Genomic DNA, 26,609 nt, shown 5'->3' on the forward strand with positions numbered 1-26,609 from the left:
TATGTGTTGGCAGAAAGCATGGATGCATCTCTAAATATTATCATACCTAGCACACTGACTGCCATGAGACAAATGGACAACATGGCAGAGGTTTGCGCCTGATGCTGTCCGTCCACCTATAGGTACACACTCCACTCGGTTCAGTACAGCATATCTTTTGATGACGTAAAAAAAAGTTCAAAACTGTGAATAAGAAATTGTAATAGATTTCCTGGCTGCCAGTGTCAACTCGATCAAGAAACACAAGGTAATGCATAGTACTGAACTACACACTGTACTGAACGTAGTGGGGCATGTGACCACTGTTGAGCACATGGCAGTCAACATGTTAACAAACCAATCTCCTAGTCAATGACTGACATGTTCTCTTTTCTTAATTTATGCATAAGAACTTCTTTCCTTCTATTTTCTCATTACTTAACATCTCACAAATGGGGTTCACAGTCATGTAAACTGCAAAACTGTGCTTCAGCACATGTCAAAACCTAAAAAATATCTGGTGTATATACACATCATCACATCCATTAGTATATAAGGGATTACAGACTAGCATCATTTTCATCTAGAGTGAACGTGGAAAAAGGAGTCACAGCACATGAGAAAGTTGGGTGCAAAGTCCAACTTTTCATGTAGATCAGAACCTAGAAGCATTGGTATTCTAGTTTCTATGGGTTTATATTTTGACCATCATTTTTTATTCCTAGTTCACTGTTGCTACTTGACTTTACATATTGTCATCTGGAGATAGTGAGTGAAGCTGGGGATACTAGAAAATGGAATGGCAAATGGAGATACCTGAATATTTTGACATATTCTTCTGTCTGAGATCAATGGCGAGAAGACGCAGTCGAGGAAGCCAGAAACATTTGCACCATTTTTGAGGAGAATCATTTTGACATTAGTGATCGTCCACATTCAGGGAGACCTTTGGGGTGTAATGAAGATTGTTTAAATGCATTAATCCACATCAGTGTACTTTTGAGAACTGTGATCATTCCACCATCACGCAGCATTTACATGCCGTGGAGAAGGTACAAAAATCGGGTGTATGGGTACCGCATGCTCCAAGCCAAAATCACAAAAATTGGGTGGGGGGTGGAAAGGGGGGGGGGGATGGAGGGTGGCCAACACATGCACTTCTGTCACCAATTGGCTTGTGAACAACACCGATCATTCCTAATGTGTATTGTTGCTGGTGATGAGAAATGGTGTCTTTATGCTAACAGAAGGAAAAGAAAGGAATGGTTGAGCCTGAAAGAATTCCCCATAGAAAGACCTGTGTGCAGCCACAAAAGGTAATACTATGCACCTGGTGGAACAGTGATGGTGTGGTGTACTATAAATTGCTTCCCTAAGGTATAACCATCACTGCTGACATTTATTGTCAACAACTGAGATGTCTTGCAGACACAATCCAAGAACAACAAGGGAGTGCGCGAAAAGTGATGTTATTCCATGATAATGCCTGCTTCTGTTCTGCTAGACTGTCAAAAAACATTATATAGGTGTAGGGTTGGGAGGACATTCCACACCCACCTTATTCACCTGCTCTTGTGCCTTCAAGTTTTCACCTTTTCCACACTATTGAACAACCTTCAAGGAACTTCCTTTCCGGACGAAAATGCACTCTGAACATGGCTCGATGAGCTTTTCACCTCAAAACCACATGATTTCTACAGTCGTGGAATCAAAAAGTGACCACAACATTGGCAGACTGTTTAAGAGACTGAAGGAGAATATATTATTGATGGGAAAAAGCTCTGTTACGTGTATCTGTTGTGTTTATTAAACTTGTGGAAAAATGATACAAACTTATGCACCAACCCAATATTTTAAGGAAACTCATTAAAATGTCCCATAATATGCACACCCTACCAGAAATCAATGATGTAGGTAATAAAATTAAAACTATATGGGATATTGTGAAACAGGAGACAGGACAACTAGTCAGTGCGCAAGACACAACAACATTTAAAATAAATGACAATGCTGGAACTTACGATTCACAAATTCAAGTACTTTTAACAATCACTTCACTTCATAAATGTAGCAGCAAGAACAAGATTTAATGGCTCAGTTGACAAAGCAAGAGGGTATTTTAAAAATGTAATTTCACAAAACCTTAAGCAACTAGAAGTTGCACCTACAACCTTCACTGAAAAAAAAAAAACCAAACAAACAAACTCATGTGGTGCTTCTGGAATTTAAAACCGAATTCTGAAAATTGTCATTAGTAATAAAGGTGATGCAGCAAGGGCACAGGGGATTTTTACAGACAAATTAGAATATGCTTGTTATACCTCTTTATAAGAAAGGTGAGAGGAAAGACTTAAATGATTATTGTCCAATTTCCTTGCTGACATCTTTTCCCAAAATATTTTAAAGAGTAATGCACTCAAGAGTAGTCTCATGTTTAAGTAGAAACAATTTACTTAGCACATCACAGTTTGGATTCCAGAAGGGTTGTTGAACTGAGAATGCTATTTATTTTACTAGAAGCCGCAAATAATAATATGTCACCGGGTAGGATTTAACAATGAGAAGTTGTGCTGAATAATTCAATATTGGAAAGGTAGAAAATTTTAGTGACTAGGGAGAAATCATAAATAAAATCCCACAGGGTTCAATTTTGAGTCCACTCCGATTCCTTATATATGCGAGTGACCTTCCACTTAACATTCATCAAGCAGAACTGGTACTTTTTGCAGATGATATTAGTGTTTTAATAAATCTCATTAGAGAGCAAAAGAAGACAATGTTTTCAAAGGATTCTTAAGTGGTTCTCTGAAACTGGACTCTCCCTTAATTTTGAAGAACACACTATATACAGTTCTGTACAACAAACAGTCATACCAATAATTGGTGTAGCACACGAACTGATTTAGTAAACAGAGTAGAATGCTCCATATTTTTGAGTGTAAAAAGAAGCAAGTTACTGAGCTACTCAAATAATGTAGTTAGCCACTCTTGCTCTTTGTGTAATTGCTTGACTTGGGAACACACAAATGAAACTCCTGACATATTTTCATATTTCCACTTAACAATCTCATGTGGAATAATTTTTGGGTAATTCATCACTTAGAAAGAAAGTATTGATTGCACAAAAGTTAGCAGTAAGAATAACATGTGGTATTTGCCCAAACTCATCATGTAGCCAACTCCTCAAGGAGTTGGGTATTTTAACTGTACAATCATAATACATATATTCCCTAATGAAATTGGTCATAAATAATCCATAATATAGTGACATCTATACCTACAGCACTACATGAAAAAATTGCCTTTATTACCTATTATTAAAGTGCCGTCAGTGGCTCAGAAAGTTGTAACAACAATAATTTCTGATCAGTTGCCCAATAATATAAAAGTCTGACAAGCAGCAAAGTAAGTTTTAAATCTAACCTCAAATCATTTCTCCTGGACAATTCATTCTACTCCATGGACTAATTTTTATTTGAAAAATGACAGCCTGTAAAAACAGTAGTTTTAACATGCAGTTGCATGGTTAGGACTAAAAAGTTATATGTTCACTAATGTTAACATTACTCACTTGAACATATGGCCTCCCTTATTTCGTCCCCCATCATTTCGACAGCAGAATAGCCCAAATGATCTATGAAACATGCAAGTAAGTACTGTATGTGGCATATTTAACACTGCTATCATATTTTACATGAATCAATGCTCGTGAACTCTATACATATGACAACTGAGGCAACTGGCAGGAAGACTCATTATGTTGGAAATAATGAATTATTTCAATATATGTTGTCATACCTACTTGATACGGATGCCAAACAGTGGAGCAATACTCAAGTATTGGTCGTTCCAACATCTTACATGGACTATAAAATGAAAGCTTCCGTTCCATCATAAGCTATTCTACTAGGTACATATCTATCCAATGTTAGGTCAGCTATTGTTTTAAGTTTAAGTCACAGTTCCTCTCTTGCTCCTGCCTAAAGCTAAATGTTTCAAATTCTCTTTGAGATGTGACACTACTGACCCACTATCTAGTTTATTTTATAAACATATAAATCTTTCTAGTGGTTTTAACTGCTGTTTGTGTTTTGGTCATCATTGTTGCCACAACTGCCTCACGGTACTGATTCCAGTTTCAAGATGCACACCTTCAAAGGAGCCACATTTTGCTCGAATGTTTCGGTGGTTTATCATAACATTTCAATAGTTGTGGGAAGAATTTCCTTTGGTCATAAACTAAGGCTTTGGTATCTACAACGGCCATCATTATCTGTACTGGATGGAAGTCACTTACTTAATCTCCACATGTATACCAGATATAGCCAGGAGAATAATGGAACAGGCTTGCTTGCAACTGGTTCACAGTGTACACCTTACCTATAGTATTACAGAATCTAATATTATGGAATTACAAATAAATAAAAATGATGATTAAAATTCTTCTGGGTATTATGCTGCATCATTGCTAAAAACTAACAACAATAATAAACTAAAACCGACATTTCGGCCGAAACGTCGGTTTTAGTTTATTATTGTTGTTAGTTTTTAGCAATGATGCTGCATAATACCCAGAAGAATTTTAATCACTATGACACCGGCCGCAGAAGCCTACGTTCTTAAATAAAAATGACTTAGGAGTACTAGAACGAAAGACCAATGGGAATGTACTAAATGAAGCTCAGTGTGAGATATGCCTAAGCAGCAAAATGAATAATACATGATATAAAAGTAGCACTTGGACAAGATAGCCACAAAGCTCAGTTCCGTCAGTTTTGTACTTAAAAATCTCTCATTTTGTCGATCAGCAGAAGGAATTATTGGCATCCACTGCATAACTTCACACACTTCTGTCTTATGTCATAATTGTCAGGGGCAATGTGGATAATTCAAGCAAGTATTTATTCTGTACAAGTTGTAACTGTTATGTTACATCGATAGAAAATTTTTTCTGAAAAGTTTAGTAATATGGCGCAGTATAGCGTAAAGGAGCCAACAATGTACAGTAGCTGTTGCACTGCGAACCGAGGCAGCGAGGGTTGAGCAGCCCCAGGAGCAAGCAAGAAGCCTTTCATTGGAGGAGAGGTAGCAAGGGAGTTTCAAGCAGCACATTTCTAGAGAAATTAATGAGTACTTGTAGTGTTAAATTTATGATTGAAAAAGGGGGGAATGGTAGAGATTAGTCTCACACTGCAAATAAGAAATGTATATTATTTTCTGAACCAAGCCAGGGTTGAACGTATTAAGTATTATCCTTAAGGGGAAATGGAATAGAAATATTTTTTTTCACATTTTCGGATTTTTATCTCAGCCGTAATTTTTCCCGAGGTCATGCAGCATTACTGTATGGTTGAATGATGATGGCATCCTGGTTAAAATATTCCTGAGGTAAAATAGTCCCCCATTCACATCTCTGGGCGGGGACTACTAAGGAGGACGTCGTTATCAGGAGAAAGAAAACTGGCATTCTACAGATTGGAGCGTGGAATGTCAGATCCCTTAATCGGGCAGGTAGGTTAGAAAATTTAAAAACAGAAATAGAAAAGTTAAAGTTAGATAAAGTGGGAATTAGTGACGTTCGGTGGCAGGAGGAACAACACTTCTGGTCAGGTGAATACAAGGTCATAAATACAAAATCAAATAGGGGTAATGCAGGAGTAGGTTTAATAATGAATAAAAAAATAGGAGTGCGGGTAAGCTACTACAAACAGCATAGTGAACGTATTATTGTGGCCAAGACAGATACGAAGCCCATGCCTACCATAGTAGTACAAGTTTATATGCTGACTAGCTCTGCAGATGACAAAGAGATTGATGAAATGTATGATGAGATAAAAGAAATTATTCAATTAGTGAAAGGAGACAAAAATTTAATAGTTATGGGTGACTGGAATTCGATAGTAGGAAAAAGAAGAGAAGGAAACATAGTAGGTGAATATGGAATGGGGGTAAGGAATGAAACAGGAAGCCACCTGGTAGAATTTTGCACAGAGCATACGTTAATCATAGCTAACACTTGGTTCAAGAATCATGAAAGAAGGTTATATACATGGAAGAGGCCTGGACACACTAGAAGGTTTCAGATATATTATATAATGGTAAGAGAGACTCAGGAACCAGGTTTTAAATTGTAAGACATTTCCAGGGGCAGATGTGGACTCTGGCCACAATCTATTGGTTATGAACTGTAGATTATAACTGAAGAAACTGCAAAAAGGTGGAAATTTAAGGAGATGGGCCCTGGGTAAACTGAAAGAACCAGAGGTTGTAGAGAGTTTCTGGGAGAGCATTAGGGAACAATTGACAAGCATGGGGGAAAGAAATAAGTAGAAGAAGAGTGGGTATCTCTGAGAGATGCAATAGTGAAGGCAACAGAGGATCAAGTAGGTAAAAAGACGAGGGCTGGTAGAAATCTTTGGGTAACAGAAGATATATTGAATTTAATTGATGAAAGGGGAAAATATGAAAATGCAGTAAATGAAGCAAGCAAAAAGGAATACAAACGTCACAAAAATGAGATCAACAGGAAGTGCAAAATGGCTAAGCAGGCGTGGCTAGAGGACAAATGTAATGATGTAGAGGCATATATCACTGGGGGTAAGATAGATACTGCCTACAGGAAAAGTAAAGAGACCTTTGGAGAAAAGAGAGTCACTTGTGTGAATATCAAGAGCTCAGGTGGAAACCCAGTTCTAAGCAGGGAAAATCAGTTTGGATTCTGAAGAAATGTTGGAACACATGAGGCAATACTGACCCTACGACTTATCTTAGAAGCTAGATTAAGGAAAGGCAAACCTACGTTCCTAGCATTTGTAGACTTGGAGAAAGCTTTCGACAATGTTGACTGGAATACTCTCTTTCAAATTCTGAAGGTGGCAGGGGTCAAATACAGCGAGCGAAAGGCTATTTACAATCTGTACAGAAACCAGATGGCAGTTGTAAGAGTTGAGGGGCATGAAAGGGAAGCAGAGGTTGGGAAGGGAGTGAGACAGGGTTGTAGCCTCTCCCCCATGTTATTCAATCTGCATATTGAGCAAGCAGTAAAGGAAACAAAAGAAAAATTCGGAGTAGGTATTAAAGTCCATGGAGAAGAAATAAAAACTTTGAGGTTCGCCAATGACGCTGTAATTCTGTCAGAGACAGCAAAAGACCTGGAAGAGCAGCTGAAGGGATTTGACAGTGTCTTGAAAGGAGGATATAATATGAACATTAACAAAAGCAAAACAAGGATAATGGATTCTAGTTGAATTGAATCGGGTGATGCTAAGGGAATTAGATTTGGAAATGAGACACTTAAAGTAGTAAATGAGTCTTTCTATTTGGGGAGCAAAATAACTGACGATGGTCGAAGTAGAGAAGATATAAAATGTAGACTGGCAATGGCAAGGAAAGCATTTCTGAAGAAGAGAGGTTTGTTAACATCGAGTATAGATTTAAGTGTCAGGAAGTCGTTTCTGGAAGTATTTGTATGGAATGTAGCCATGTATGGAAGTGAAATGTGAATGATAAATAGTTTAGACAAGACGAGAATAGAAGCTTTTGAAACGGGGTGCTACAGAAGTAAAAATCGTAAAGGGAGACAAAGAGATGAATACACTAAGCAGATTCATAAGGATGTAGGTTGCAGTAGGTACTGGGAGATGAAGAAGCTTGCACAGGATAGAGTAGCATGGAGAGATGCATCAAACCAGTCTCTGGACTGAAGACCACAACAACAACATCTCATTATAAAATTCGCAATTTTCTGAATAAAATGATATATATCACTTACAAACTGACATGGGAAATCAATGACTATCACATGGGAAGTATTTTATTTTATTTTTTAAAAATATAATCTTCACCGGTTGAAAATGTTAAAATTTTTTACGTGCATTACTTCAAGGTCTAATAAAATTGATAATTTTTTACATAGAAGGCTGTGCATTGCTGTGTTATAAGAGTCATATCCAGAAGAGGATGGGCACCAGGTTGAGGGAGTTGAAACAAAGTTTGAGAGACAAGAAACTTTCTGATGGTTAAGCCATAAGAGGCAGACTGACAGACAACATGACTGATGAACTACAGCAGTATTATGGGATGGCCATTAGAAATAATACTGAGAATTTGTTGAAAATGAAGCAGGCAGTATGGGCCACCTTCTTCCACAGACTGTCAACTGATGAAAACCCAGTACACCACCTTTGCCCTCCTGGACCTGATTCATGGCGCAATTACCACAATGCCCAGCACTCAAACAGTTCATACAGCCATAAACATTCCATCCCAGCAGCAATCATGGATATCATAAAATCTATTTACAGAGACCTGGGAAATCCTGAATTACTGAAGAAGTGTCTGCACAGTCAGACTCAAAATCCCAATGAATAGTTCAATAATCTTGTATGGAATGAAGACACTAAAGTGGGGGGGGGGGGGGGGGGTCAGTGATGCTGTTATTGCTTTTAATGATGGCAACATTGGTACGGTGAAAGTGCTACAGCATATGGGAATTAATCCTGGAGCAAACTGCATCAGAGAACTTTAACAGATGGACAAGGTTCGCATTGATAAAGTAGAGTATGCAGCACAGTTAGCCACTAAGGATTCCAGAAAAAAGAAAAAACTTGAAAAAAGATCAAGAGGACGATATGCAGTGTGGTGCAGAGTGCTTCTGAGTTACTAAAAATAAAAAAAAATAAGCCTATATTAAGTGAGTTGCAGTCTTTTGAAACTTTAGAAGCCGTTCCTGAAAATTTACATTTTCTGTTGCCTTTTTCCCTAAATCTCAGAAATCACTTTGAGTAGAGTATTCAAATTTTCAGGGAGTAATAACATACATACCCTGAGTCTACTGAACTAAAAGAAGAACATATTGTTATGCAAAATTAAAATTTTTAGGATAACATACAAAAAAGTACACAAAATTTTAACTGTGTGGTTAAAAAATTGTATTTCCGAAAGAAGTAGCTGAAATGTAATTACTGTAGTTCAGTAGACTCAGAACCAGTTTAATGTCCTGTAAAAGTTTCATGTCAATGGCTACAGTTGTTCCTGGAAAATACAGGGAAGCCAAGTCACTAAATTTAACATTGCTGGGATAGGCTGTTACAAATGCCAGTGGGTACTGATCTCTGATTCTTTAGACAGTGACCACCACCTTATTAAAATATCTGTGGTGGCGCACACACTCAACTGATAACTGGTGGCTGAAAAACGGACCAATGTAAATACACCTATTGGTGGGGGAAGGCTCGTAGGAAGTGACACTATGGTCATAGCTAAAGACAGAACTGCTAAAGAGATGCATGTGCACTGTTGACTGTGACAACTGCATGTTACATCTCAACATTAAACAACTTCGCCCAGCACACCATCTTCAGTCATCAACATTGGCAAAACTTCAGCAGTCAGGCTGGGAGACTGGACAGAAACACCAGAGAATTCAGCTCATGATGTTTAGACTATATAGGAAAGAGTCTCACCCATAATGCTGTGTGTAATTTATTGCTACACAGATCCCCTTTATTCTGGAAAGGAAAGTAAATGCATACATTTGCTGCAACATCAGTTAATTTCAACAATGAACAATGTAATACCATGGCTCAGAATGGTTTTTGTTGATTTATGGGGAATACAAGATTCAGAATTGGTTTCTTGAACTGCTGACTTTTATTTCACCGAAGCCTTAAATATTCCACATATTAAACTTTACTGCTTGTTGAACTCTGCATGGGGCACAAAATACAAGCAAGTGGGCACAGCCTTATAATTCTACATCGAGAGCTGCATTGAGAGTTGCGTCATCAAGCCAACTCAAAGCAAGTGGAACGTAACATTAACTACAACTGCTGTCATGTTCTTTCACTTTGACAGTTACATTTCTGATGTGACTTGTTGCTGTAAGAACCACTACTCTCATTAGTCTTTTCTCGGCATTAGTAGTAGTGGAAAATTCAGTAGAAGCTAATATTAGTAATTTTGATTATTATATAAGTCTGCATCTGACTTCTTCTGAGGAGTTAAGATTAGTATTTCAGAACTGTCATTCTGCCAACTGCGCACAGAGTTATTGTTGAAAGCAATTACTGCTGAAAACAAGAAATCCCTGTTTTGTACAGAAGATGTTACATGTCAAATGTTAGCAGTGCCCAGAAGTGAGCTGTGGGATAGGCTTCTGATGTCTTTGAAATAGGAAGTTTATTCCTTCATTTGCACACCATGTCCTTAAAGCCGAACATGAAAGAGGACCTTCAGTGATGTGGAATGAGTAAAGTAATAGATTAACAGCAGAAACAGCTACTGCAGGCTGCATTTGTAAAGTATGCTAACAGATTATGACTCATGCTAGTAACTTCCTCTGACAATTATTAGAATAACCTGTGCACTACACAATAAATTAAATGAAGCAACCATAAGGGGAGGGCGAAATGAACCACTGCGTGTTGAATGGCAAGGCAGTAGCAAGAAGCTGTGGAATGAAGCTATTGCAAAGCATGCTCAAATAATGCTCGCTGTTCACAGTTTCTTCAAAGAAAAAGGGTCCAACAAGTCCGTGACTGGAAATTGCTGCCTACACTGTAATCCTCGGAGCATAATGTTGTTGTTCATGAAGCACTTGTGGGTTTTCAGCGGCCCAAAAGCGTACATTTTGTTTTTTAACCACACCGTCTAAATGAAAATGCGCCTCGTCTGAAAACCAAACATTGTTGAGAGTTCTTCCCTATCCTCCGCCCACTGAGCAAACAGTAGCCTCTGCTGCTTGTGTTCTTTAGTGAGCTTCTGTGCACAGGTCATCTTGTATAGGTACATATGGAGGTCACTTTTAAGAATGTGTTGAACGGAGCGTCTGGATATTCCCAGTTGCACTGCTGCCTTTCTACACAATTTCCCGGGACTTCTCTGTACAGCAACTCTTACCGCTTCAATATTCTCAGGCGAATAAACAGGCTTAGGCCGAGGTCGCTTCGCTTCCAATACTGTTCCTTCCTGTACAAATTTATCGTACAACCTGTGGATGGTCTTTTTGCAAGGGACTCATCATGTGTTAAACTGTTGTCAAAAATGCCTCTGAGTCACAACAAGGCTTTTCGTTTCATGAGAAAGTAACACAATTGCCGATCGTTGCTGTGTCGTCAGTCTTCCATTGTCAGCCATTGCCACTTACTAGTCTCCTAGCGGCAGTATCGTGAATTACACTTCATTTCGTAACTCATTTGTTTCTCCAAGCTCTGCTGGTACTGCTGTAGAGATCCCGGTGGGATATATAATGTGCGCCGTAAATTGTGAAAGAAACAATTGGTAGCACATTTCGTGCGCCACCCTGTACATCCTCTTCCATTTCCATAATATTGTCTTCAAGTACATCGCTCTTGTATAGACCCTCTATATACTCCTTCCACCTTTCTGCTTTCCCTTCTTTGCTTAGAACTGGGTTTCCATCTGAGCTCTTGATATTCATACAAGTGGCTCTCTTTTCTCCAAAGGTCTCTTTAATTTTCCTGTAGGCAGTATATATCTTGCCCCTAGTGAGATAAGCCTCTACATCCTTACATTTGTCCTCTAGCCATCCCTGCTTGGACATTTTGCACTTCCTGTCGATCTCATTTTTGAGACGTTTGAATTCCTTTTTGCCTGCTTCATTTACTGCATTTTTACATTTTCTCCTTTCACCAATTAAATTCAATATTTCTTCTGTTACCCGAGGATTTCTATTAGCCCTCATCTTTTTACCTACTTGATCCTCTGCTGCCTTCACTACTACATCCCTCAGAGCTACACATTCTTCTTCTACATCATATGCCTGCTTGTGTCTGTATATGTGTGGATGGATTGTGTGTGTGTGTGTGTGTGTGTGTGTGTGTGTGTGTGTACCTGTCCCTTTTTCCCCCTAAGGTAAGTCTTTCCGCTCCCGGGATTGGAATGACTCCTCACCCTCTCCCTTAAAACCCACATCCTTTTGTCTTTCCCTCTCCTTCCCTCTTTCCTGATGAAGCAACCGTGGGTTGCGAAAGCTTGAAATTTGTGTGTGTGTGTGTGTGTGTGTTTGTTAGTGTCTCTATCAACATACCAACGCTTTCGCTTGATAAGTTACAGCACCTTTGTTTTTAGATATATTTTTCCCACATGGAATGTTTCCCTCACACAAGTTTTTTAAGATTAGTGAAGACACCTGCCACAATTCGGCACTGAAATACAATCAAAGATGCCAAGTGAAAATTTGTGTCAGATCAGGGCTCGAACTCTGATTTCCTGCTTTGTGTGAGTGGTGAACATAACAGCCTAAGCCACCTAGACATGCTGTTCATGCTCACTAATATCACTATATTTATGTGTGTGGCGTCTGTTGTGTTGGACATCACTCATGTCTACAGTGAAATTTTTGACTGTTTGAACAAAGTGTGTTCCAATAACCCTTAAGAAAATAGTCACTGACTCAGCTTTTGTCTCTGTGCTCAAAACATATACATCATTGTTGAATTAATTGCAGTACCCTACTGCAGCCAGTGTCTTCATTTCTCTTAAAATCTCATGCAAGTGAAAATTTGAGCCAGATTGGGACTCGCATCCAGATTTTTTGCTTTACATGAGTGGTTATTTTAAACGCCTCAGCCAAACGGTTCAAATGGCTCTGAGCACTATAGGACTTAACATCTGAGGTCATAAGTCCCCCAGACTTAAAAGTACTTAAACCTAACTAACCTAGAGACATCACGCTCACCCATGCCCGAGGCAGGATTCGAACCTGCGACCGTAGCGGTCGCGCGGTTCCAGACTGAAGCGCGTAGAACCGCTCGCCCACACCGGCCGGTCGCCTCGGCCATCCACACACCTCCCATCCAACCCAAAGTCTCAACTTGTCACACATAAAGTAACACTCTAGCTTGCACAGGTATATGTATGTACTGGGTGATCAAAAGGTCAGTATAAATTTGAAAACTGAATAAATCACGGAATAATGTAGATAGAGAGGTACAAATTGACACACATGCTTGGAATGACATGGGGTTTTATTAGGGGGGGGGGGGGGGGGGGGGGGTTGCTTCATCTGATCAGAATAGCAATAATTAGCATAACAAAGTAAGACAAAGCAAAGATGACGTTCTTTACAGGAAATGCTCAATATGTCCACCACCATTCCTCAACAATAGCTGTAGTCGAGGAATAATGTTGTGAACAGCACTGTAAAGCATGTCCGGAGTTATGGTGAGGCATTGGCGTCGGATGTTGTCTTTCAGCATCCCTAGAGATGTGGTAGATCACGATACACTTGCGACTTCAGGTAACCTCAAAGCCAATAATCGCACGGACTGATGTCTGGGGACCTGGGAGGCCAAGCATGACGAAAGTGGCGGCTGAGCACACGATCATCACCAAATGTCGCGCGCAAGAGATCTTCCACGCGTCTAGCAATATGGGGTGGAGCGCCATCCTGCATAAACATCGTACATTCCAGCAGGTGTTTATCAGCCAGGCTGGGGATGATGTGATTCTGTAACATATCGGCGTACCTCTCACCCGTCACGGTAGCAGAATCATGCATTTCCTCAAAGAAAAAAGTCCCAATAACGGTAGATGTGGTAAATTCAACCCATACCGTGACTTTCTCGTTGTACAATGGAGTTTCCACGACAGTTCTAGGATTTACGGTAGCCCAAATTCTGCAGTTGTGGGCGTTGACAAACCCTCTGAGCGTGAAATGAGCTTTGTCGGTCCACAACACGTTACTCAACCAATCGTCATCTTCCGCCATCTTTTGAAACGCCCACACCGCAAAAGCCCTCCACTTCACTAAATCACCAGGTAACAGTTCATGATGCTGGTGGATTTGGTATGGATAGCATCGGAAGGTACGCATAAGTGTCAACCAAACTGTAGTGTATGGAATGCTGGTGCGACGTGCAACTGCACAAGCGCTGACTTCCCCATGCATAGACGAAACCACTAGTCTCCATTTCTTCCTGAAGTGTCTCAGCAGCATTACGCCTTGTACTCGGTCGGCCACTACCGGGGTCTATTGTCTAAACAACCTGTGGCTTCAAACTTCGAAATCAATCTCGCCACAGCTGCATTTGTCAATGGACCTTTACCCGTTCGAATCCCCTTCCTATGGCGATAGGATCGTAACGCTGAACTAGCACATTCCCCATTCTGATAATACAGCTTCACTAAAAGCGCCTTTTCAGGTAACGTCAACATGCTACGACTGCTGGCGCATTTGATTCTCTCATTACAGCTCCTTTTATACACGTTTGTTATGGGCAGTCACTGTAGTTTTGCTGTTTAGCGCCATCTGTCGGACATTTTGTGCACTTTGTTTCCCCCCCCCTAATAAAACCCCATGTCATTCCAAGCACGTGTGTCAATTTTTACCTTTCTATCTACATTATTCCATCGTTTATTAAGTTTTCAAATTTATACTGTCTTTTTAATCACCCAGTATATAATGTATGTGATATGTTAAAGGTACACTTAATGACTAACTGAAGCGATTAAACTTCGGACAACTAAGGAGGTGTAATTGCAATGCTTGTGGCTACTGTGCAATACCTGAACAACTAGCTCCCAATATCACACCTTTTTACTTTTTCTCATTACTAATTTGTATGAATGTTTTCTTTTCCTCATTAGTAATAAGAAATTTGTACACTGCCGCAGAAGACGGAAAAAATAGGTTTTTAAAATTTTCTTTGTAACAGAAGAGCAATGTTCGCAGAACATTCAATATTTTTTAACAGCTTTTGTTTCAATCTTGCATGAGAGTACTTATGTTTAAGATCTCACATAAAAAGAATGTGAAATTTTTACTCATGCATTAACAATGTGAATCCTAACTGCTTTGTGTGTATAAAATGAAAGAAAATATATATATTAAAAATCATCATAGCCCCAAGAATAGTTTTATTTATTATGCCAAAATATTCCATGATTCATTTAAAAGCATGACTTTTGCCTGCATTCATAAGAAGAGGCAGTAATTCATTCCATCCTGCAAGACATCTTAAAATATATATGTGCTTATCATTAAGATTTAGTGGGTGAACTGCAGGATCGGCAACCACAGAAAATTATAGGTAAATTAAAGGTATCAGTGCAGTCTAATAGTGACTTCTATTAAATATAAATGTGTAATAATCAAACAACTGCCTGTCTGTTAAGCACCAAGTTTGCTGCAAAAACAGACATTCTAAAAGTTTCCGTGGACAGAGTAAGAAAGATTATCCTATATACATTATTCATTTCTATGACTTCAGTTTTTGTATGCTGCACTGTATTTTTCTTGTGCTATGAGGGAGACTGTTCCAGTTTAGCTTCAACAAGAATCAATGCTTTAATTCCAGTACTGGAAGTAATAATTATCTCTCACTACATAAATTTCAAGCCATCCCATACTCTTTGTATTAGCTGTTGGGCTGCTTCCCAACATGGCTATTCCAAAACCAACCAACAGACTAACACACTACTACTTCTACACTGATATAAATTAATTTCTTAACTAAGTGAAATGATCCTCATTAATTGTCCGAAGTCCAAACTAATGAAGCAAGGCCTAATGGGTTTGTATTGTGTCATCAAAGCCTTGCAGAGCACAGGAATTAATTATTATGTCTTTGCCAGAACTGCATGATACAATGTACTGAAATAAAATTGTGACTTGCCAATAAAAGTAAAACAGCAGTTATCGGAACTCGTCGATCTCTTAATGCAGAAGTGGCAGCTGGTGATCTCTGGTCACCTGTGGATTTACTGTTCATAAATGGGAACTTATATACAATCCTTTGATACTGATTTGGTGCTATTCAGTTCGGAATTCGTTATTTGATGCGTAGCCATACAGCAAATTTCTCTCAATTGCAGGAAAACAGTTCCCCAAATTTCCTTGACTGTGCTTGCAGATTCATCAGCAAACATCACGGACCAGTGTCCAAAATTCCTTTATAGCTGCTTGGCACAAATTCACTTTCCACAAATGAAACTTCTGGAAATAATTAAGACAGCTAGAATTACCTTTTAACATATCAGTATATTCTAGCTGAAACTTACACAAGTGGCTTTTTATTGCTTTCTATACTCATCAAATAATTCAGTTACAATCTATTTTACAAATGGTGTCCAGCCAAATATAGTTATTAGCATTCGAAACATACATATATTCATGCTAGCATTTCTCATAACAGTCCCCATTGATGTTGATCGCTAATTTTTCACCAAAGCACTCCTCTTACCCTGGAGAAACCATATGTCACAGAGTAAACACATTTCTCTCACAGGTGAAATGTGCTAACTCATTGTATTTTACAAATTTTCACATTAACAGCTGAAACATTACTAAAGTGTCAGCTGGTCGGCTCAGCTTTAATTAAAATAAGATCAAACATCGCAAACTAGTACAGTGTTAGACTCAGATGTTATACATACTAGTAACGTCCACCGTCCATTAACTTCTTGATCAGAGCTTTTGGTTCAGTCCGGCAAGAGGTTGGACATAGTGTGCATCAGCACTAAAATTACTGCGAGTCATCAATGCTCACAGATATTACTATAAATATGTGTGGTGTTTGTTCTGTCAGACTAGCGCGTGACAGATTTAGAATCTGGGTCAGATGGGAACGTGTCTGGATGGTCACTGTGGTTATGGCGATCACTCGCATAAAGTGGGTAATCAATTTCAGAGTCCCAGTTGGGCACAAATTTTCTATTGTCACTGTTAATTTAGTTCAGTGCCCAATTGAGGTCAATGTCTTCATTTCTCTTACAGTCAAAAACTTTCTCAAAAATGAATCCTGGATTAAGTGATAATGTAATTTTGTTTACAAACTGTAAGAAGAACACTGTGCTGTATGTACATCTAAGGTCAGCTTGTCCCTTTGCCTGATTCGAATCAAATACTTATTGTCTATGCAATTAGTGATAATTTTAGTGACTATCTCATATTCTGCAGAGAGGGGGCTGATAGATCTACCGTTTTTATGTCTTGTCTGTTCAGATGGAGAGGGAGGGGTGAGGGGGAGGGAAAACCTGTGTGTAAACATGTATTCCAGAGTTTAACTTACAGTCACATAGCAATAGTAAATATTAGTATTCCAAAGACAGAAGAAACTGTGGTACACATAATTAGTATGGCTATACCTTTGACTCTAACGTCATTTCCGAAACTTTCTCATCTAAGCCCAAAGCACCAAGATCATGATGATGTGTATCAACCCATCCACCATCAGGGTCATCAGCCTCAATTATTTCTTCTTGTTCCTCACAGTACTCCATCTGTGAACCAAACAGAAGACAGAGCATTAAAATTAAACATCCAAAAGAATACCAAATAAAATTAAAAAACAGGATTGTATCTCCAGCTGTGTATATTGAAATAAAGACACAATATGGTTGCTTGTGTCTGCCCATCATCAATAATGTGATGGTTATTAGGATGGTATAAATTACACAGTGGCACAAAACTATTTCCATTTGTGTTTCTGGAATTGCAATTCAACAACATATTATTTAATTTCCAATGGCACACTTGAGCTGAGATCTATCAGTGGCTATAGCTTCTAGTCACATTATATATGGTACATAAATTTCCATTTCTATTCCCATTATTAATACTACTACTACATCCCTACAATTATTGTTCACTATTCTACACAGAGTATTCATTTTAAATGAAAACACTGAAATATTTCAAAAATCGACACTTCGGATAAAAAAAAAAAAAAATACAATTTCAATTTGTTTGTCTCTGAGGGGGACATCCAAGGATACGACACTCTACTTGACACCCCACCCCGTGCATGGGTGGTGTGGGCAAGACTGAAATCTTCAACGGGAACCCCTGTTTTTTATTGCTGATTATGATTCTACGACAAAATCTATATGTTTTGTCTGAGGCACTTTCCTAGTTTCGTCACAAATGGGGTTGTAATCAGAGGAACAGTAATGGGTAAGCAATTGTAATTTACAGCCTGCTACTCAATGGCCCCTGAATATCCGTGTGGGACCCCCACCTCCATGCTGCAATGATAGGACAGGCCAGTATTTTGTAACTTCTAATCAGAAACCCCATTCGCAATGTTGTATTCCTCCGACATATTGACAGGGGTCTACTCGATGCACTGGCATGGCCACGTAGCAGATCAGGCTGTGACAAAGCCGTGTCTCCGCAATATCCTTTCTTCCAGGAGTGCTAGTTCTGCAAGTTTTGCAGGAGATCTTCTGTGAAGTTTGGAAGGTAGGAGACGAGGTACTGGCACACAGTTTTAATGTGCTAGGAAGTTTCATATCAGCGCACACTCCGTTGCAGAGTGGAAATCTCATTCTTTGAATATTTTTAACTTTTTTTTTTTTTATTAAAATCTACAGATGTGGGTTAGTAATCCCTACCACAATCTTTTACACATTACATATAATAGAAACTCTTCTATGGAATAGGAGTTGCAAGATAAACTATTTCAGTTTGTGTTCAAATTTTACTCTGCTGTCTGTCAGACAGTTTATATCACTGAGTAAGTGATCAAAAATTTTAGTTGTAGCAATGTGCACCCCTTTATGGGCTAGAGGCAACTTTAATGTGGAGTATAGAACGTCATTTTTCCTTCTGGTATTGTTATTATGAACATCATTTTTTTCTTTTGAACTGTAATGGATTATTTATAACAAACTTCTTGGGGGAATAAATATACTGTGAAGCAGAAGTCAGAATGCTCAACTCCTTAAACACATACTTTCAAGAATATCATGAGTGAGCACCACATATTATTCTTACAGAACATTTTTGAGCAACAAATACTTTCTTTCTTAAAAATGAGTTACCCTAGAACATTGTTCTACATTACATTACTGAATGAAAATATGCATATATCAACTTATTGATTTGTCTCTCCCCAAGATTTGGAATGATTCTAAGTGCAAATGTGCCTGAGCTAAGTTGTTTTAGCAGTTCCAAAATGTGTTTTTTCCAGTTTAAATTCTCAACCATATTGACACCTATGAATTTTGAAGTTTCCACCCTGTTTATTGTATCCTCGACGTGTGTTACATTTATCATTAGTTGAGCAGAACTGAATATTTTTCCTTTTTTTTTAAATTGAGGATGAGACCATTCGCAGAAAATGAGTTAATTATATTTTTCAGAACGTTATTTACCATTTTGTCTGTTTATGTACATATGCTTGGATAGATTACAATACTAATGTCACCTACAAAAAGAACTAATTCTGCTTGTAGGGTATTAGACAGTAGTTTGTTTACGTACGTGAGAAACAATAGTGAACCTAACACTGAGCCTTGGAGAACCTCCAAGTAAGCGATTTCTCCTCTGTCAGAATAATTTCCCTTATTACATTGGTTTACTTACCACGTGCAACTTTCTGCATTCTTCTGGTTAGATATGACACCATCCACAAATTGGCTATACCATCAATCACACAGAAAAAAATCAGTTTATCTACAAGAATATTGTGATTCACACTGCCAAATGCCTTAGATAGATTGCAGAAAACACTAACCAGTGCTATTTTGTTAAGTAATGCTTGTAAAATTTGGGGAGTGGAAATTTAAACGGCAATCTCAGTGGAGCAATTCTTATGAAACCAGAACTGTGATTACCTGAGGATATTATTGTTGTGCAGGTGAATTCTATATTGGATACATCACCTTCTCAAAAATTTTGAAAAATGATTTCAGCAGGGAAATATCTCTCTTAACACTTTTCTTAAAGAGGAGTTTAACAACAGCATATTTTAGTTTCTCTGCGAAAATCCTTTGGGTTAGTGATGACTTCCATATTACAGGAAAGACCAGGCTTATTATATGAGAACAAATCTCTAGTAATCTACTGGAAACACCATCAAAGCCAGGTGAGCTTTTATTTTTGAGAGGTTTAAAAAAACAAAAGAATTAATTCAGAAGGTGACACTGGTGATGCATTCATATGACTGAACTTTATGAGTTACTTTTTCAAAATACTGCTGTGATTTTTCTCTTTAACTATTTGTTCCTATAATTACTACTATATTTAAGAAATGATTATTAAATATATTTTCTACCTCTGATTTTATTCTGTTCTGTGGCTGGTTGTCCTGCGTCTCGTTTCACTACATTCAATATAGCCTCAAGTCTGTTGTCAGAACTACTAATTTCTGACATTATGTGCACGTTCCTTGGTTTTTTGATTACCTGTCTTAGTAATTTTGAGTACTTTTTGTAGTGTACAACTATTGAAGGATTTCTACTTGTTCTTGCCAACAGATACATTTCCATTTACCTTTTGCAAGATACTTTAGTCCCTCTAATGATCCACAGTTGTGTTACATAGCTGTATATCTTACATGGAGAGATATTTTCAAATAATGATATGAATTAGTCATGGAATGGATTAAATTTTATGTTAGCATGTTCACTATAAATTTCATCCAAGGTCATCTCTTGCTAATTATTCTTAAAACATTTGTTCTGGAGTCATTAACTATTCTGACTGATTTCCACTGAGGAGTACTCATACTACAATTTATCCTAATTAACCGTGCATCATGGTCAGAGTGTGCATTTGTCACTGGGTACACAGTTATATTCTTGCTTTGACCTTCACATAAGAACACAGAATCAACTAGTGTCGTACTGTCTTTATCCACTCGTGTAGGAAAGTTAATTACCAAGATCAAATTGTAGAATCCAAATAAGTTTTCCAGATCATTTTTGCTATCAGAATCCATTCCAAAATCTACATTGCAATCAGCTTGGGCTATTAACTGCTTGCTGCCGTCTGGCAGACAGTATAGTGAGAAATCCAAATTCCTCACAACCAGGCCAAAATTTCCAAATGGAGATCTACATTCAGTTACAATTAAAAGCAAACTATTTTTCAGTGTTTATTCACAAGCACACACATCTTTGTGCTGATCACTACAAAATCTACTTCTCTCAATATTTTTGAACTTGTGTTTTGTCTCACATATATGTAAAAACTCCTCCTTTTACCCATTACTTCTACATGAGCAAGCTGCTAGACTGTAATCTTTTATGTGTAACTTATCTAAACCTGTGGTTATGTGGTGTTCAGATAGATACAGGGTGTTTATCTTTTCAGAGCTCTCTAATGTTTCCAAACAGATAAGAAGCTCTTCTAACCTTATTACTCAATCCTCTAATATTCTGATGAAATAAGTTAACCACACTTTTCCGTGCATTCTTAAGCATTATGTGGGACTTTTCTCTTATTTTTACTTCTTTTTGAAAACAGAATGCCTGAATCCTGATTCTAATCTAAAAAATATGCCTCTCTGACACCAGTAACCACAGTGATCTTGCTTTGGGTGATGGTGGCGTCCCACACATTTTCTGCAAGTAACTCAGCTAAACTATATTCCCCTCTCTTATTCATGTGTATGCTGTTTCTAGTATATTCCCATTTCCCAGCTGTAGGAATGTACGCTGCACTCAGATTTCATTTCAGTCAGCAGCAGTCTGCTCACAGCAGTGTTAACCCATGGCTGGTCATGGCACTGCAGGACCCCCACAAAACTCAGATTTGTGTCTGTGGTTGCTACTCCTATTTCATCCAGGTCACTCCTACTGCTGCAACTACTGTCCTTAGCTAGGCTGCTCCCTGCTCCACTTACTACAATAACCTGATCCTCTTTCCCAAAATTCGTTATGTCCTCTGCCACTTGGCTAAGACTAGAACTTGGTTTCACAATACTTGTGACCTGGTACCCTGTTCCCAATTTTTCTTGTACCATCTGACCTACACCCCTTGGATGGCTACTACCTAGCAGCAAGACTCTTTTCTTGCTACTCTTTTTTGTTACTGGCCTACACTAAAATATTTGGCTATAAGGCTGCTGCGCCCTACTGTGACCTACAGCTGGATGAGGCTTTTCCCCTCCTACTTTGGGCAATAAGTCCAATTTATGCGATACCGTAAGTTCAAATGTAGATGAAGTTGAAGAGCTGTTCCTCATTTACCCATTTTCCATAATCTTTTTCCCCCTTTCAACCACTCAACTTCGCTTGCTCAAATTTTGCGTGTTCTAATTCAGCCCAAAGGGCACAAATCTCTGTCTGCTGCTCAGCGATTTTCTCGCCTAATTTGCAGAGCCTACAGCTCCTTAGCAGAGCCTCACAGAGCTTCCTATTCAGATTCTCACTACAGTCATCCAACTGAAATTCCAACCCACAGTCTATACATACCACTCCCTCTTTGACTATCCTGCGGCAACATCCACATTTATGATGCTCTGCAACACAGATTACTAGCTTTAAAACAGAACTGAATCACTTAACACACATGACACTACACAAATTTTCATTATTTGTTAGCCGCAAAAATTAGTGCTTGAGGTGTGTGATGTAACGTACAATGTGGGGGGACAGAGGTGGGGGGACGAGGTGGGGGGACAGAGGGGAGAAGGGGGAGGGGGTGTAGAAGCATGACAGAAGGTAGGTCACCAGATTGTAGTTCTGCAGACTGAAGAGCGAACAGGTGATTCCACTTTATCTCTGTCCCGCTACGTCACAAGAAACTTCTACAGGGTGTTTCACAAAGTTATTCTGCCCTTCCCACACTGCGCCTTATGAACCACTGGTGACGCAGTGCACAGACGTGCCTGGAGGCAGCTTATTTTCCACAAAGTAGGTTAACATTACATGGAATAGAAATACAAGTTACTAATAACACTAAGGCAAGAAACATTTATGGACAGACTCTACGTAAATCTCTGCACACTGTTCTACTCTGCTAGAGGGAAAACTGATTATTAGTCATCCTGTATGGCAATTACATCATTCTTCTGGGAAAGGTTCGTTAATTCATGATCAAGTGACTACACAACATGGTTGTAGAGCTTTATAATATGCTGTCAATAACAGACAGCAGCAAATGCCACATTCACCAATCCAATCCCTTTCCCGCAAACATTACACTGGTCACTGACAACATCACACTTACAAACAAAACAGTTCTCAGCCATTGTTTACTGGGAAATATGTTAGATAAAAGCTGACTAACCCAACCACAAATAAGTACTCACTCAATAAATGGAAAATAACTCCACTACATAAAGACAAGCTCTGTGAAGTTATTTTGTTTCCTGAAAGGAAAACTGCTGCACAGGATGACAAAGAATCAGTTCCCCTCTAGCAGCACAGTACATTGTGCAGAGATTTATGTAGATTCAGTCCATATGTGCTTCTTGCCTTAGTATTATTGCAAGACACCACTGGGCTACAGCTAAACAAAAACAGGGCCTTAGATCTGAATCAAATGAACCCCAAATGAATCCATCTGATATGCAGATCCCCCCCCCTTTTTTTTATATTTCATAAACTGTGTGCAATGGAACTGCAAAGAGTTGGGGGGCCCTGACAAGTGACTCGTGGATGTGTTTTTTGTTGTAGTTAGTATAATGATAATAGTGACGAGGGGTTCGCCTCTAAATACTGAACTGAATGTGTGGTAACTTAGACCATCACTTATCACAAAATATTCCACAGGAGGAGCAGCACATTATAAATATAATACCTAACTGTCTCACACTGGAGGTGAGTAGAAATTGCAATATGAAATATGCATACACAACATGGTTGTCAGAAACTAAGTGGCAGTATCCACAGGCACGAAAATAGTCCTGATCAAGAGTATCATTCTGCTTCGCATCCTAACAAAGATAACTGTATTGCTTCATGTCCCAATCAAGAATACCTTAGCAGTGATGCTCTTCTGAGTTCTCTGCAGAGAGATTGCCAATAATTACTAGTTGTCCAGTCAAACAGAATATTAAAAATTCCACCAATGACAGGCCATGTAGAAAACGTTTCCCTCTCTCTTCGAAAAGTTTGTTATTACTTGCGCCATCTCTTAATTTTTGCAGTTTACACAAATTTACAAAATTTGTAGCTAGATCTCCACCAGGGAAAATCGTGGAAGCCCTGGCCCATTTGATGGAATTACTACTGCCACCACAAAAGTTGACACCAGTTCTCTCACTCTCGCTAATTTTTAAGACATCGTCACATTAGAAACAACTATCTCATACATTAAATCTATCTCGCCTGATTTGAAGAAGCCTGGACACCTCTGGAATTCACAGGGATATTCAACTGAAGCTACAACATTATAGGCCAATGTATGAAGAAGAAGCAGGAGACAAATGCAGAAACAAAGAAAAAGAGAAAAAGAGCTGGAATCAAGAGGAGAATTGTAATACCTTCACAGAAAATAACAGAGTGACAAAATATTGTTGCAAAATGTGTCAAAAACCAAATCTGTTTGGTGTACATGGCAACTTTTTGCTTTGACTGTGATAAAATTTCTCATATGTTACCTCCCAAAGTGATGATGAGAGAAATAATGAGAAATATTATCATTGTTGTCTTGCTCTAATGTCATCTTTTTCTTTCTATACAGATATTTGTCATTTATAATGAGTTCGATTAGTTACATTTAATAAAGAAGCAAGTGAAAAAGTGGAAAAAGTGATGCTGTCATAATTTGTCGCTACAGTCAGACAGTGATAATAACAAAACTGAAGGATTGATATTTCTATTGTTGCTGAGCTGTTATGTCATCTTTGTCTTTCTTTAAAGATATTTTCCACTTATAATGTGTTTCATTAATGAAATATAATAATAATAATAATAATAATAATAATAATAATAACAATAATAAACAATAAACAAATAAATAATAAAAGAACAAACCACTAATAGGGCTAACCCCCCTTTTAGTGTGATTAGTTGGTTCAGGACAGAACTAAAGAAGCCTTGGACAAGCGCCGTCATGGTCGGGGACGACGCTTGAACCCTATGCCCGCCCACAATGGTAACGACACTGCTAGCCAACTGGAAAATGATTTAAATCCAAATAGACGTGTTTTGCAGGATATGCTTCCTGCAACCACCCTAGAAGGAAAACAAAGACAGAGGATGAGATGGTCAGATGAAGTTAATCGACACCTCATGTTCTGTTATTACCAAGCAACAAACCTAGGAACCAACACAACTGGATACAGATCACAAGTATACACAACATTTATTACCAGATACCCAGAATTAAAATTTTTAACAGAACAACGACTAGCTGATCAGATCCGTGTAATAATAAAAAATAACAGGATACCCCAGTCAGAATTAGAAAACATCAAACAACAAGTACAACAAATACTGGAACAAAATAATATGCAATCAGAAGAAGAGGAAAATACAGTAATGGACTCAAACATCCCAGAGCAAACAAACAAAGACCAACACGCATCAATTAAACAATCAGAGGAAAACGAAATCTTAAGACAGCCACCAGAACAAACACAAACAGAACACGACGAGACACACGTGTTAGATATAGAAGAGAAATTTCAGCTGACATATACAGAATACAAAGACACAAATACAGACATTAGACCATTCTTGCATAGACCACCAAATAACCCACAAGTCGAAACAACAATAAAAACTATCAACACAATCATACACAACAAAATAAATCAAAACACAACTATGGAAGAGTTACAACTGCTGGTTTATATAGGAGCACTCACTACACTAAATATACACACTAGGCAGAGATCAGCACCAACCAACACACAGAAGAAATCCACAAAACCAGCATGGCAACACAGGCTACAGATCAAAATAGAAAAACTGAGAAAAGACATCGGACAGCTAACACAATTTATAAGAAATGAAATCTCGGAAAAAAAACGAAAAAGGTTAGGTAAAATCTCACAACAAGAAGCGACAGAGCAATTAGACGAAAAGAAGCAGAAATTACAAGCATTAGCCAAACGACTCAGAAGATACAAAAAAAGTGAAAATAGAAGTAAACAAAACCAAACATTCAACACAAACCAAAAGAAATTTTACCAGACAATATATAACACACACAGTAAAATAAACAATCCACCAAACATAACAGACATGGAACACTTCTGGAGCAACATATGGTCAAACCCGGTACAACATAACAGGCATGCACGGTGGATACAAGCAGAAACAGACACATACAAGATGATACCACAAATGCCTGAAGTGATAATCTTGCAACATGAAGTCACCCAAGCAATTAATTCTACTCACAATTGGAAAGCCCCTGGAAATGATAAAATAGCAAATTTCTGGTTAAAGAAGTTCACCTCAACACATTCACATCTAACTAAATTATTTAACAGTTACATTGCAGACCCATACACATTCCCTGATACACTTACACACGGAATAACATATCTGAAACCTAAAGGTCAAGCAGACACAGCGAACCCAGCTAAATATCGCCCCATAACATGCCTACCAACAATATACAAAATATTAACTTCAGTCATTAAACAGAAATTAATGACACATACAACACAGAACAAAATTATAAATGAAGAACAAAAAGGCTGTTGCAAAGGAGCACGAGGATGTAAAGAGCAACTGATAATAGATGCAGAGGTGACATATCAAGCTAAAACTAAACAAAGGTCGCTACACTACGCATACATTGATTACCAAAAAGCTTTTGATAGTGTACCCCACTCATGGTTACTACAAATATTGGAAATATACAAAGTAGATCCTAAATTGATACAGTTCCTAAACATAGTAATGAAAAATTGGAAAACCACACTTAATATCCAAACAAATTCAAATAATATCACATCACAGCCAATACAGATTAAGCG

General features: G+C 38.3%; 1 protein-coding gene across 3 annotated transcripts in view; it reads right to left on the reverse strand.

Annotated features, from left to right (window-relative positions):
* Positions 1–26,609, reverse strand: part of LOC126457916 (ubiquitin-like-conjugating enzyme ATG3) — an 85,190-nt gene that overhangs the window by 36,041 nt on the left and 22,540 nt on the right. For all 3 annotated transcript variants that reach the window (XM_050094605.1, XM_050094604.1, XM_050094606.1), the window contains exon 3: positions 17,089–17,223. In XM_050094605.1, coding sequence (XP_049950562.1) covers positions 17,089–17,223 — 135 coding nt within the window. The remainder of the gene's footprint in view (positions 1–17,088; positions 17,224–26,609) is intronic.

This window comes from Schistocerca serialis, chromosome 2 (assembly GCF_023864345.2).
Source record: "Schistocerca serialis cubense isolate TAMUIC-IGC-003099 chromosome 2, iqSchSeri2.2, whole genome shotgun sequence".
Classification (NCBI taxonomy): domain Eukaryota; kingdom Metazoa; phylum Arthropoda; class Insecta; order Orthoptera; family Acrididae; genus Schistocerca; species Schistocerca serialis.